This window comes from Puntigrus tetrazona, chromosome 2, assembly GCF_018831695.1.
Source record: "Puntigrus tetrazona isolate hp1 chromosome 2, ASM1883169v1, whole genome shotgun sequence".
Taxonomy (NCBI): domain Eukaryota; kingdom Metazoa; phylum Chordata; class Actinopteri; order Cypriniformes; family Cyprinidae; genus Puntigrus; species Puntigrus tetrazona.
Genome location: NC_056700.1, coordinates 14231856 through 14245073, shown reverse-complemented (window position 1 = coordinate 14245073; position 13218 = coordinate 14231856). Strand labels below are relative to the sequence as shown.

Below are 13218 nucleotides of genomic sequence, written 5' to 3'. Positions count from 1 at the left end.
ATAACGAGGGCACAATGCCAGCATAAAATACTGGAGGCAGTTTTTGTGGAGCGTATGTATGTTAACGGGGTGAGGCATGGGACTTTGAATCTTGTTATACCTGGGCATGAGCAAACACACACGCACACCTTTTCCTATTAGGGATATTAACTTTTTATTGGCCTCTCATGTTTTGCAAGTAACATAGGGTTCATACAATGCAAATAAGTCGGTTTGGTGGTGTGTAAAAGGGACTGAAAGGCTTTGTGGTGAATGAGATTAATGTCAAATATGCATGCAACATTTATTAACTTTTATTATAAAATAAATGTGACATTAATACTAGTCAATCAGCTTACTCAAGGAATAATGTTGGATCATTTACATAACATATTAATCTCGATATGTACTTAAGACAATATAAATACATAAATAAATACATAGAAAAAGCTTTAGGGCCTGTTCACAACAAGGAGAATAACTATAAAGATAACAATAGGTCTAAAATCTTTCTCAGCTGTAAAATACAACAAATGCACAGAGAAACAATATCTTTGGAATAACTTTCAGAACGTTTTTATCCAGCTAATGACCGTTAGAAAACATAACACCCAATCAGAATCAAGAATTTAAAGGGGCAGATGAGTGTGTGCGTAAAATAAATACACAATATGATCTGCGGGAGCGGACGGTAATATAGTTATCTTTGTAGTTATCGTACTTGGTGTGAACGCTCTTTTAAACAAGAACATAAAATATTCTTTCATACGATCACTCCACATCTCTGAGAAAAAATATACATATGCATACAACACAGAAAAAAATACAAACTCATTCTTACTTTCTTTAGTAAAACACAGGGATATTTAATTCAATTCAATTCTGTTTTTCAAGCTTACATAAGACAAAATGTTTGTCAATATTATAAAAAGGAAGAATTGTTTCTGTACAGAAACTTAGTTTGTCGTTAGTTCTCGTCTTTCACTGTCTCTATCATTTCTGATGGGAGGTTTGAATGTTTTGGCATTGTAAACCCAAACAGTATCAATTCCCTCTCCATCGACACCATCAGGGGTCCATGTGGGAAAGGGAAAGCGACAAGCCACTACTTTGGCTGAACTCTGGAGCTCTGTTTGGAGCTTGACTTCAAGCTGCTCCATCTGTGGAGAAAACAACAACATTGTATGTGCATGTTTATGTATACTTCTATAAAATGATTCAGAAGATCTTACCATTTGAGGAACACCAAAGATGACCACATTGGAGTATTCTGAAAAACTGACCTGAAGGAAAAGACAATATTTCAAACACACGTGGCATGATTTCATACAGACTTGTAAATACTTAATAATGTAAGATCCACGTTTAGATTATGATTAGACTTGACCTCACCTTCCAAAGGTCAGAAATATAAAAAGCTGTGTTGTGATGAACACCTTCCCTCCAGGCCTTGTAACGGGAGTACCAGACCAGCCATGGGTTCAGCTCAAAACCGACTGCCTTGAAACCACTTTTTGCTGCAGCAATGACCTAGACCAAACCAGACACACAGAGGAACAAGACTATAAGGACTATTAACAGATTAACAAACTGATCATCTAACACCAGTAATATTTTACACTCACATTGTAATAGTGATAGATAGATATATATATATATATATATATATATATATATATATATATATATATATATATATATATATATATATATATACTACTGTATTGAATGATTGTATTCGTATGTTATGGTATTTACATACTGTAAAAAAAGTAACAAAATATCCTTATAAAGATATGATTATCATTTCATATCTCTGAGACAATGCATAATGCGCGCACACATACTTTTTTCTTATTTTTTTTACTAAAACAAATGAATATCAAAAATCAAGAAACTCACTATCCTTCCATCTCCGCTGCCGATATCCACCAGAGACCCTGATCTAGTTTTCAAAACCTTAAGAACATTTTCGATCTGAGTCCTTGTTGCAGGTACAAAAGGGAGACAAACTTTCCTCAGAGCCGGTGCGACAAACGGTCCGGTCACCGCATAAAGAGCGACCAACGACCCTCCGACGACACAAGTTGCAATAATACCGAGTCGTTTTTTAAGAGCACCGCCACCAGCTGATCCCTGCTTATAAGTCTCTGGGGAGAGATTCGATTCTGTGCCAAATTCAGACATCCTAAAATGAAATTAGCGGGACTCATTAACTGACCTCCTGCCCAATGACAGCGCGCAGCTTCTGACAGACTTGCAGTTAAAATAGAGCAGATATGCATGTAAAATAAGTGAACTGCATAATTATGCCATCATACCGACAAACATACTACCTATATATTCTGTACATATATTATAAAACAACCACAGAACGTTTACATTATTTCAGGACACGACATAGAATCGGTGCATCGCCTTATTTGACCGACGACAGAAGACTAAAGCGTCATTAGTTCCGCTCTTTTTTACTTACTACAGACATAGAAATAATTCATTAGATAATAAAAAAATATTGAAGTATATTTTATTATATACAAATTGTGAGTGCTAGATTTATAGCCTATTAATTAACTGTCCCTTTACATGTTTTTCTTAATAGCGGTGAAAGTTTATTCCCTGCTATTACTTTAATGTACCACAGGGAGGCACTATTATGCGGACGTACTCACATACATCAAAATGTGTGCTCATTAATTATCTCTCATATGACTTAACTGCTATGACTAGTATAAAAAAAAATACATGCAGAATTGCATAAATAACTAAAATTAATTAATTATCAGTCTACATTGTACAATGCAGAAATAAATGTAGTATAACACAAATGGTACAACAATAACAATTAAAAATGAAACTTTTGATATAATTATTATATTTATTTATTTCAGCATTTATTGATTTATATATGTCTCAATTTATTTATTTATTTCAGCATTTAATTTTTATTTATTTATTTATGTATTTCTACATTTATTTATACTTTTTATATATATATAATAGTAATTTCTCGTCATCCGTACTCTCACTACTGCTTTTGTTCAACTTTAAATGACAGCAGTAAAGGAAAAAATACTTTTATAGCATTTAAATGTTATATTGGCAAGGTTGGCAATATTAAAAATGCACACATGCCTACAACCACTCTAAAGTGTTATGAATAAGGATAATGAAAGACAAGGAAATCCAATGGAAAGGCGCTTTTTTAAATATAATTTTTGTTCTACTTTAAATTTTATAATAAAAATGCAATAAAATAAGACAGCAACAACTTGTTTGTAATTTTATCAGTAATGCGATGTGAGAATGAATACTGAATTATGAAGGGTAACAAAGTATAAAAGAAGCATAAATGCTCTCACATAGGCATAAAAGCAATGAAAATACAAATAAATTAAATCACAAGTAAAACACAGTTAAATGAAAACCTAGAGGAAAGAGGGAAGCCTGTCCTACATTAAAAAAACGCAAAGATGAAAATAGCCATAGCAGTAATGACATGTTTTATGTAATGTTTTAAATAATAACCACACCAAACAGCATGAATCAAAATATTTAAATCAAACATATGCAATGACTGAGTGTCCTAATATAATGTCTCAATATTAGGATTCAAACAAAAGTGCATAACAGTCATCGATTTATATGGACTAGACAGCCCAGGACTAGTCACATACAAAACAGGAAAATAAAACTGACAGGAATACAGTTTTATGGTTCACATATCCATTTAATGCATCCATAATCCATTATGGATACAAAACGGTGAAAATGGAGTGACTAGACAAGGTAATTTTGTCTGTAACCAAACATAATAAACAAGCGCATGACTGTTACAAATAAAACAGAGACAAAAAGGACAATAAAGAAAGTAATCTGCCCAAAAGCTGGGCTGAAATGTATGGAAAACCATTAAAAGTCATTGGATACTGACCGATGCACAGTTCTGTCCATAGCAGCTCGCCCACGGCTGGTGGTGGGCCCGTCATAAAGTTCATCATCCAGGTCGCACTCCTCAGCTCCATCGTGCGAGTAGCTGTGCTTCATCACTAGGATATTCCTGCGGCCAGTAGGGGTGGCTTGCAGAGGAAATGGAGGCTGTATGGTTGGCTCCATCTCTGAGAGAATAGCTGCAGCATCTCTCAGGCTGAGATCGCTGCGGCTGCCTCGAGTGCTGGACACCTGAGAGCCACAGTGATGGCCGTGGATGCATTTGGAGGAGGTGCGCTGCAGTTTGGGGAAGTCGTCAGGTAAAACATCACCATCGGATGAGGCTGCTTGCCGTAACGTGCACAGCTCGTAGTGGGGGGGTTCGAAGGCCTCGTGCAGCAACGTGGGATCGAATTCATCTCTGCGGATTATGTACTTCTTCCGTGGCTGTTTTATTTGGATGATTATGGACACGGTGAGCAGGATAATCACCACTCCGCAGGTCACACCAATAATGGTCACATTAGTGTTGTCGAGACTGTCCAGAATAGTGGCTTTTCTTTTCTCTGTGCAAAAGTAGCGTAAATAATGTATCTGACACATTCATTTAAATTAAGAAAAAAAACAAACAAAAAAAAAACAATATACACTGTTGTTAAAAAGTTTTGAAATAATTATTTTATGTTTGCCAGTGTTTTATTTGTTTGATCAAAAATGCAAATATGTGCTTTTATATTATAACCAATATATATTTTTATATATACAATTATACAATCATATATTGTTAAATTAAAACATATTATGTTATACTATAATTTGAAACATTATTATAACAATAACCGTTTTCTATTTTAATGCATTTTAAAACATTTCATTGTAGTGATGGCTAAACTGAATTTTTCAATAGCCAGTGTCACTTGATCCTTCCGATATCATTCTAATATGCTGATTTGGTCCTCAAGAAACAGTTATTTTTAATATCTTGAAAGCAGTTTTGTTACTTAACCATTTTAAATTCAAATGAAAAAAAGTTTTGTATCCTTACAAATCTTTACTTTAAACAAATGAATGTATCCTTGGTGGCAAATTAGGATACAACTGATTATACAAAAGTACATTTTCACAAAAAAAGTCAAATAGTAGTTTATATGCAGATGAACTGTTTAATCTAAAATGATAATTCTCTCATCATATACATAATAAATATTATAATAATTATAATAATACATACATATTTCTTGAACAAAGAAGGATATTTTAAAAAATATATCCGTGTCCATGCAATTAATTCAATTAGGGTCAGCTGGATGGACCAAATGACAGATATAATATACTGTATACTATATATATATATATATATATATATATATATATATATATTGAGGTTAAATGTGTTCCACATGAGAAGGAACATCAAATGACTTGAGTAAAAGTTGACAGCATAAATACTTTTTACCACAATTTTCTTTTAATATTTCATTTTTAAAAATGTGTCTGTTTACCTTTGCAACCATTCTCATCCCAAGGATAGACGCAGTTTTGGATACCATTGCACACCAGTGTGTGGTTAATACACATGTTGCTATGGCAGAAGAAAGCATCTCCTTCACATGGAGCTGGGAAGCAAAGCAAAACAATAATAATTATAGAACATGCTGCTAAAACTGCTGAAATGACTCAGTACAGCACGAATAACGTGCTAATCCACATATGCAGTTAACATAAGAGGTAAATCACGACTTTACCACTAGAAAGAAACATGTACGTGTTACCGAAATGTGTTAAAATAAAAAATAAAAAGTGTAAAAACCGCTGAAATGACTCACGCTCGTGGAAGGTGGTGAAGAGGATACGGAATCGGCTCCTGCGGCTGGTCTCGTCGGCCCACATACGAATCACACCTAATGAAGTCAGCAGCATCACGTCATTGGCCACCGTGCTACAGAATTTATTCTTCAGGTGTTCGACCGAGCTGCTCCCATCATACACTGCCACAAAGTTTCGCTTGCACTCGTTCGAGTTCTGCATCTCATAATCCAGGAAACGCAAATAGATCTTTACGAGAAGAGACACATTCACACATTTGTCTTAGGAGATCTCTTTTTTTATTTATTCGTGTTTTTTAGGTCCTCAAATAGTGGAAAGTAACAAGATCAGCCCACGCTGGGCTTTATTTCAGTTGTGAATGAAGTTTTACCTTCGAGCCAGGAGGAGCTCTTATGAACCACCTGCAGTCTACGGCCTCTGTCTGCAACGCTTTGCCCTCTTTCGTAACCATTACGGACTCCACAATACCCTCTGGCCCGCTCATCTCAAATTCACAAACTACAGCATCAAAGCACAGTAAAGTATCTTTGTGAAGGGGTTTTATTATTCTGCAGCAGATCAATTATTTGAAAATAACACTTCACTCACTAGGAAGAGGTGGTTGAACTCCAAGGTCTTTGAAATCAGGATCTGTAAAATAAGCAGAGGAGAGTGAGTGATTAAGGACTTTGTAAGGCTTTAATCTGTTTCGATTAATAAGGTCATACACCCACAAACACATTCATGATTTCATATTCACATAAGCGACATAAAATTTTGGCCTGGATATCAAAAGGGGTGGCTTCTTGCTTTTGAAAAGACCGATGAGCGTGAGTTTAAAGGCTGGTATATGCCATGCTGTTTAGAATCAAAAATCTTGTTATCCAAAATGATCTTTCTGCAGAAGTTGGTTTAGAAAAGTAAGTCATGGTAGTGAGGACTCCAGCAGACAAAAGAGTGTACACTGTACAGTGTAAAGTCAGAAAGGCTTTTATTAAGGATGGACACATTAAGCTCATCACACATGACAGTAAAGTTACAGCCTCAACTTTTTACTCTTGCATATCATATATTGCATATATCTTGCATAATTATTTATAATACTTTGTCTGTCTCATTTTACCTTATATATAGTGTATTACTTTTCTTTTTTTAAAATTTTACCTTTTTTGTACAGCACAGTGGTCAACTCTTGTTGTGTTTATTTGTACTTTATAAGTAAATAAATGAAAATTAAATAAATATGAAGAAATTTGTGATGATAAAAAAGTATTTAAAATAAATGCTGCTTTTCTGATCTTTCTTTAAATTAAATAATTAAAGAATCATGAAAAAATGGATAGTTTCCAGACAATATTCACTGTGTAATGCTGTAGAGTGAAGTAAGGGTGCTGAAAATTCAGTTTATACATTATACAGGAATACATTAAATTTTAAAATATATTGAAATAAAGAAGATATTTTAAATTATAAAAATATTTCAATATTTTTATTTTCAGTATTTAGCAACCTTAAAAGTATTACTGACCTCAATCCTCTGATCACTAGTTTACAATGTTATGATCTCAGTCCATGGACTTTCATTTCACTCACCACCAGATGTCAGTCTCCCATTATTCTCACACCACACAAACTGTTGCACTGGACTGCAGTTCCCATCACCCACTGCACTGATGACACACACACACACACACACACACACACACACACACACACTTGCACTCATCACACCCTCACCTGCATTCATTCACTCCCACCCCATAAACAGCAGTTCCAAACTCTGTTCAATGCTATGTATTGTTTCAGCATTTATCACTCAACTTGTGATATCTACATTACAGAGCCAGTTCAATTTTCCTAGTCTAGTAATAGTCTTGCCTTGTTTGTTTTCCTGAGTTCTGATTCTCATCTGTGTATTTCGGATTTACCCGTTCGTCCTGTCGTTGGACTCTGTTTGCCCCTGCCCGGTCTATTGCTCATGTTTTTGGATTACCCCTCTTGCCTAGCCCATTTGGATATTGTTTGCCGATCGTTGGATTTTTGTCTGTTTTTGAATTGCTTTTGTCTTGCCTTCACCATACCTGTTTACTTATATTTTAACCCCCGCCTGTTTTCTTGACCGTGTCTATAAATAAGGGCCTGCGTTTGGATCCGTTCGTCTCTCGGCTCATCCGCTTTATTACATACATACTGTATTAATTCTCTAAGAACATAGGAAATATTTAAAAGCAGATGAAATTTTGTTTGACTGATGGTTTCAAAGGCAGACACAGATAAATAAAACACATGGATGACTTCTCTCCCTGACCTTGAGGAACTTCTGTCCCGGTCATTTAATCATACAATCATTTATTTTCTTTTACCATAATAACTGAAACACATAGGATTAGGGAATGATGTCCTGAGGCATGATTGTACGTGGATTAATAATCCCTGCACCAGCCTCACACAGATTAGGCTACCCAGTGTGACAGGAACCTAAATAATAAGATGTAGGTGTGTTTACAGGAGCCCGTTTACATTTCTTTTATTCATGCACAGTGTTTTAGGCTTAAACAGTTAATAGGCTCTGGCTAGTTTATCATGTCTATCTAGATCTAATTTATAATTTCCACAAAAAAATTCACAAGGATGAGTCTTTAGGGTTTCAATCTAAAATCATTCAGGGACTCACAGTAATCCTCTCGTGTTTTCTTACCTCTGGTACAGCTTGGCTAAGATTATTCTTTATGCTGATGTAACAGGACGCATGGATGTAGGTCTCTAATAAATCTCTGATTTATGACATGCAGAATTATATTTTACAGTATTTCAGATCTACATGTTAGAGGAAATCATTGACTGGAATGCATAGTGCAGTCTAAAAATATATATCGTTTTTTTGTAAGATAATCATTAATTACATCTCTCAGTATTTACAAAGGCATTTTTTAAAGATGTGAACAGTTTTAGTTTTTAATGTAATTATTAAATTAAATTAAATATTACTTCTGAATGGTTTCCCACTGTGTGTAGACATGATATCACTGATGCACGTATTTTTGATGCTTCCTTCATTACACGGGTGTCAATTCTGAGGAAAGATATGTGATTGCTGGTCCTCTCCTCCTATGACCCTGCTTCATTACCAAAATCTGAAGACTGGATTTAGCTTTAAGAGCAGATTAGTACTGCTGTTCAGTGCTTATTAGGCAGCTGTAATGAACACTGGCTTAATCAGAATTTAAGTAACATCACATAATCAGGAAAGAAAGACGGACAGACAGACATCTGTCTTAAAACACTCACTTCCGTTTTAATTTTGACTATTAATTGAATCGTGTGAAATATTAATTCAAAAATATATTGACAAGAGATTCATGACCCTTTGCAAAACCAAAGTGATGCGTAAAGCAAATTATTTTGGCCACCCCATAGATTTGCAATAGGATTTGGCGAAGCTGAAGTAGGAGGACAGAGCTCAGGACATGGAGCAGTCTGAGTGTGCTCCTCTGAAGACAAGCTTTCATTAACTGGGATCAGAGACATCACAAACCTCCCCCACTCAGCTGCTGCATGTGTGCCTGCACTACAAATGCAAGGCCATCTGACCTGAGCACAGAACACAGCATTTACCAAAACACAGAGGATCTTGCTAAGAATAAACCAACTGTCTACACACGTTTTGTTTACAAATAAATACAGTGGATTTTAAAAGTATGCAATAACAACATTGCAACATAAATTGGAATTTAAACCTGTAACAAAACTTCAAGCACAAGGTGAATCTTTAGATCATGCTGGACATGATCATCAGGTTTTACAAAAACTTTTTAGTAGTAATTTTAGAAAAATACTTGGTGAATACAGACAAACGTACTGATGACAAAAACACTTACCTTGGGTGAAATTGTACCGAGCGGAAAATCCAGTGGCTTCTAATTCACCATCTGCCACAAATTTGATCCAAAGGTATCGTCCGCTGGACCTAACATAGGTCGGGCTCTCCTGTCCACAGTAGCGGCCGATAATAGGAGAAAAGCTGAAGGGGCCATCCCTGACTTCAATGTGGTCAAACTTACACTCCCACGATGGCTCAATCGCATACTTTTCATCAAAATACAGGTCAATGCATTGCCTTGGAGAAGCTACGACATAATTAAAACCTCTAGTTAGATATGCAGATGTTATTGATTAAAAATTGTGAAAATGGTAGCTCGCTAACCTTCAATTATGTATATGCATTCTCGGTCAGGAGGATATTTTTCAGGATAATTAGGAGATGTGAAAAGCCCTCCGTCAGGTTCTTTGACCCAAGAACCACACAACCCTGCTGGCGTCACACCTGAGTTGTTTTTAACTGAAGAGACAAAGCATGTCTTTTTAAAAGTATATATATATATATATATATATATATATATATATATATATATATATATATATAAACAATCATCTCTCTTGAATGTGATCACAATACCCTGAATAGGTAATTGTTAATGAGAGATAATTACCTATAGCTCTCTTTGGTGGTGCTGTTGGGGCTCCAGAAAATCCAAGATTGACAAGACTTGCAACAACTGCAAAAATAAATAATGATCTGAGACAAAAATAGATTTTAGACAGTTCTTAAATGCAACCCTGAACCACAAAACCAACAGCACAGGTATATTTGTAGCAACAGCCAACAATACATTTTACTGTTCAAAATTATTCATTAATAATTTTTTATTTTATGCTAAAAGTTGTTAGTATATTAAGCGAAGATCATGTTCCATTAAGATATTTTGTACATTTCCTACCACAAATATATCAAATCTTAATTTTTGATTATAGTATAGTAACGTGCATCGCTGAAGACTTCATCTGGACAACTTTTTCTCATAATTTTTTTGCATTCCCAGATTCCAGATGTACCAAATGTGCCAAATACCGTCCTAACAAATCAAACATCAGTCGAAAACTTATTTATTTGCCTATGACGTATGCATTTCTATTTAATAAAATTGACCCTTTTGTGGTCCAGGGTCACATATGCCCCAACATATATCTATCTGCACTTTTGCAACTTTATCTCCGCGATTATAATGCATGTTTACATCCTCTATGCCACATTATAGTGATGAACCTGTTTTCGTGCGAACCTGCGAACAGAACAACACATTAAACAGGAACGTGGCTTAAACCTGCAAACCGTGTATTGCTCTCAAGAGGTTACTCGGTCGATTATTTATGTTCGTTTCTATAAGCTCGCGCATCGTTATTTTTACTCACCAACAAGCAGTTTCACCCGCGGCACCATGATTCTCTCCAAGGGTTTCAACTTTGAATTCCATGAAATGCTAATGGAAGTGGCGAAGCGCAGGATGAAACTGAGCTAAAATATAACTACGATATAAAGCAGCCCGTCTTTAGAAGAAGCGGCTTAAAGCACGCGATCCGAATTGCGTGAGATTCATCACACAAATTGTTGCCGCTATTCCCCGAACTCGAGTTGTAGTTGAAGACTTGTTTGATGGAACAGGTTGAACGCGTCTGCGTCGGTAATCCGCCTCAGAGCACAGAGGACCTGCGGACCCGAGGAGTGCGTGGATTAACACGATCCCTTCATTCACATTTGGCCAGAGCATTCAATTTATGCGATGCCCTGCCTCAGATGAAGTTTGTCCAGGTGATGTTAATGTGAACTGGGTGTGATTAAACTAGCCTGTTTGAAAATAGCTACATGCAAACGTGCAAAATTGAATTGCGTGTCGAGTATAACGACCTAAAAGGTTTTTTAGGAGTGGGCTACTTGTCGAAGAATATGAGTGCAGTGATTACAGTCAGTAATAATTAATAGAGAGGCTCCATTTCATTGAGAATTAAAACAAGACTGTAATGTATAAAAATATGTTTCTTCAGTTTTTTCTTCTTGTGACCTTGGGGACAGTAGCCTGTGACTGACCAGACAGTCTCGTTTTCATTGGCATAATATAATATATCCTCTTTATTGCTAAATTTGTGATAATGTTTATAATTTTATGTAATAGCCTATAACTACGTGATATAGCAAGGTATTGAGTTACATTTAAGGCTTTTAATTTAACAAAGTACTGTTTTCTGCCATTTAATTGTTTGCCAAAAACATTAACAACTGATTATTTCAGGGATTAAGCTACATACATTTATTACATGTTAGAACAAATGACTTAAAACGCCATCTTTGCCCTTGCTTGTGGATCAGGGCATTTTCACATTGCTTAAAGATCATGTCTAAACAATTTATAAAGGGCCTTTTACCCTGGTGCAGCCCTGTTGTACACCGTCATGTCCTGTAAAACTCACTTATTATTTACTGCTAGTGTTTGGCAGTAGATAACAATATTATCAATAAAAGTAGGCCTAAAAAGTTTTATATACAAGGGTTGCTGCTTGTGCATTTTTACCCACGTTGTTCAGACAGTCAAAGCAAAGACAATTCAACATCAAGCTGACGTTGTCTGTATTTTACTTGATCATTGTTTATGTTTATTAAGAAAAGAGACAGACATGATGAAGAGGCATTCTGTTCTGTGGCATCTGGCCAAAAGATAACCTGCAAACATTTTCCATTTTCTTCTTTCTTCTTACACTTTGCACTGTATTGCTGCATATTAGATGCACCTAACAACACGACTTTGTTTAAACTAGAAACTAGAAGCACAGAAATGTGGAGGAAAAAATGAAAAAGAAGACACTAATATGGTCCCACATGCCTTCTGCTAAACTGGCATTCTCTGTGGGGCTGCTTTTCATCAGCATCTTGTTAAAACAGAAGAAAGAATGGATGCTGCACAACACGGGGATGTACTGCAAGAAACCTGCTTTAGCTGGCTAAATCTCTCATCTTTCAGTAAGAGTGATCCAATTAGCACACTCTGTTAAAAGAAAAAAAAATATTCATTGAAAAGGTATGGCACTGTAAATCTGTGGTTGTCAAGTGTCATTTCATTAATCAAAAAATCTGCAAGCGTGTGTTAAAGAATGGGCTATGAACACACTTGAACAGCATGTTGTTACTTGAAGAAGTGAAAGTTTAAAACTTACAGCTCAAATGTATTTAGTTTAAGACTTATGTGTGAATAAATCTGAATTCTGAAACATAAAGGCATGAAAGGTGTTGACATTTTGTGCACACATTTATAACTGTTATCAACATCCCAGTCATTTGGACACATGCTATGTATGTTACGATTCTGTCATTCGCTTACACAATTAACAATTTTTGCATGTGTGAAATGAAATCTAAAGTGCTAAATAGTTTAAAGTGTTTTTATAAAGTTACGCTTTAATATCTTTTCACGACCACTGGATGGAGCAATAGCACATCATATTGGTTTTTGAAACACCTGAACAAAACCAAACAATAGGATGTCACCAGTGGACAGCCATTGACCTCTTACACAACATCAGTTTACATTCAAATTAATTTTTCACTAGCAAATGCTGAGCATGGGTTTATAAGATTATAATAAGACCATTACAGTATACTGAATACAGTAGCGC

The 13218-nt window shown here is 35.5% G+C and overlaps 2 protein-coding genes across 2 annotated transcripts; both read right to left on the bottom strand.

Annotated features, from left to right (window-relative positions):
* Positions 1-129: 129 nt before the first annotated feature.
* On the bottom strand, positions 130-2401 carry atpsckmt (fATP synthase c subunit lysine N-methyltransferase). Its single transcript, XM_043257269.1, has 5 exons — positions 2362-2401; positions 1882-2167; positions 1372-1509; positions 1212-1262; positions 130-1139 (listed from the first exon to the last, which is right to left on the bottom strand). The coding sequence occupies exons 1-5, from the start codon at positions 2379-2381 to the stop codon at positions 936-938; spliced, it is 699 nt and encodes a 232-aa protein (XP_043113204.1). The 5' UTR covers positions 2382-2401; the 3' UTR covers positions 130-935.
* An 800-nt stretch (positions 2402-3201) lies between these two features.
* LOC122355826 (neuropilin and tolloid-like protein 1) lies at positions 3202-11255 on the bottom strand. Its single transcript, XM_043254388.1, has 9 exons — positions 10966-11255; positions 10206-10271; positions 9920-10054; positions 9594-9842; positions 6325-6366; positions 6107-6234; positions 5736-5964; positions 5412-5525; positions 3202-4475 (listed from the first exon to the last, which is right to left on the bottom strand). Exons 1-9 carry the CDS (start codon positions 10991-10993, stop codon positions 3892-3894), a joined length of 1575 nt encoding a protein of 524 aa, XP_043110323.1. The 5' UTR covers positions 10994-11255; the 3' UTR covers positions 3202-3891.
* Positions 11256-13218: the final 1963 nt, after the last annotated feature.

Coding starts and splice junctions, on each gene's coding strand:
- atpsckmt (XM_043257269.1), bottom strand. CDS start 2,381: ATGTCGTGTCCTGAAATAAT. Junction 2,168..2,361: donor ATGTCGTGTCCTGAAATAAT/GTAAACGTTCTG, acceptor ATTTCATTTTAG/GATGTCTGAATTTGGCACAG. Junction 1,140..1,211: donor TCTTTGGTGTTCCTCAAATG/GTAAGATCTTCT, acceptor TTTTCTCCACAG/ATGGAGCAGCTTGAAGTCAA.
- LOC122355826 (XM_043254388.1), bottom strand. CDS start 10,993: ATGGTGCCGCGGGTGAAACTGCTTGTTG. Junction 10,272..10,965: donor GCGGGTGAAACTGCTTGTTG/GTGAGTAAAAAT, acceptor TTATTTTTGCAG/TTGTTGCAAGTCTTGTCAAT. Junction 6,367..9,593: donor TCGGTACAATTTCACCCAAG/GTAAGTGTTTTT, acceptor CTTATTTTACAG/ATCCTGATTTCAAAGACCTT.